At 37.5% G+C, this 881-nt stretch overlaps 1 protein-coding gene across 2 annotated transcripts in view; it reads left to right on the top strand.

Annotated features, from left to right (window-relative positions):
* The window catches only part of CDC14A (cell division cycle 14A), a 208905-nt gene that overhangs the window by 54608 nt on the left and 153416 nt on the right, over positions 1-881 (top strand). For both annotated transcript variants that reach the window (XM_069090525.1, XM_069090526.1), the window contains exon 4: positions 322-414. In XM_069090525.1, the coding sequence (XP_068946626.1) occupies positions 322-414 (93 nt within the window). The remainder of the gene's footprint in view (positions 1-321; positions 415-881) is intronic.

The following is an 881-nucleotide window of genomic DNA, read 5'->3' as shown; positions in this document are numbered from 1 at the left end:
GCACGTCCATGGGGCATGGGAGATCTTTAAATCCCATAACCCTTACACCACGGTAAGTGTTCATTATGATGGATAACTATCTGTATGGGGGGTATGCTATGGAAAGTATGAATGAGTGGATCCACAAAGCAGGCATATAATATGAATGTCCCATGGATGAACATTAGAATTAGAATTATCTTCATTCAAAAGCTGGTCATTGAGGCATTCTTTGCAAATTTGAAAGGAATTTAGGTTTTGGCTTTGGGTCATATATGTTCTTTTTATGTTTGAATATTATGATTATATAGTTATACTAACATGTTTTTTTCCTCTGTCTAGTCATACAGTTTATCAAGAAAGAAAATAGTGCACTACACCAGTTTTGATCAACGAAAGCGGGCGAATGCTGCATTTTTAATAGGTTCTTATGCGGTAAGCAGATTTAAAAAAATCACATTTATCGTGCTTATGCATTTGTGCGTAATACTTATCTTTCTGTTGAATAAAGCAAGGCCCACTCAAACTCTTGGGCAGTGGGAATGGTGTGTGAAATGTAATACTGTAGGGTGTTTTGGAGTAAGGTTGGAAACCAGCATGGTGACAGATATGCTCTGGACTTTATTCTATAAAACTAGTGAGATCACATTGGAAAAACTGCTTGCTGTTTGGGTTCCACTGTATGTCTTAGAAAAAACAGTAGGAGAGAGCTAGAGTAGTCTGTTCAAGAAGTCTTTCAGGACTTTTGAGGACTGGCAGCCATAATTGTGTTCTTTTTTCTGATGAATTTCTTCAGAGTTTGTGAGCACTGAGAAGAATAAAATCACAAATTTAGCCTAATCTAGATAGAGTTACGTGTGTGTGTGAGATAGAGAGAGAGAGAGAGAGAGAGAGAGAGAGAG

The sequence above is a fragment of the Petaurus breviceps genome, unplaced genomic scaffold (genome assembly GCF_028583685.1).
Source record: "Petaurus breviceps papuanus isolate PSGF00001 unplaced genomic scaffold, PetGlider_PUasm1.0 186, whole genome shotgun sequence".
Taxonomy (NCBI): Eukaryota; Metazoa; Chordata; class Mammalia; order Diprotodontia; family Petauridae; genus Petaurus; species Petaurus breviceps.
This window is presented reverse-complemented; position numbering and strand designations above follow the sequence as displayed.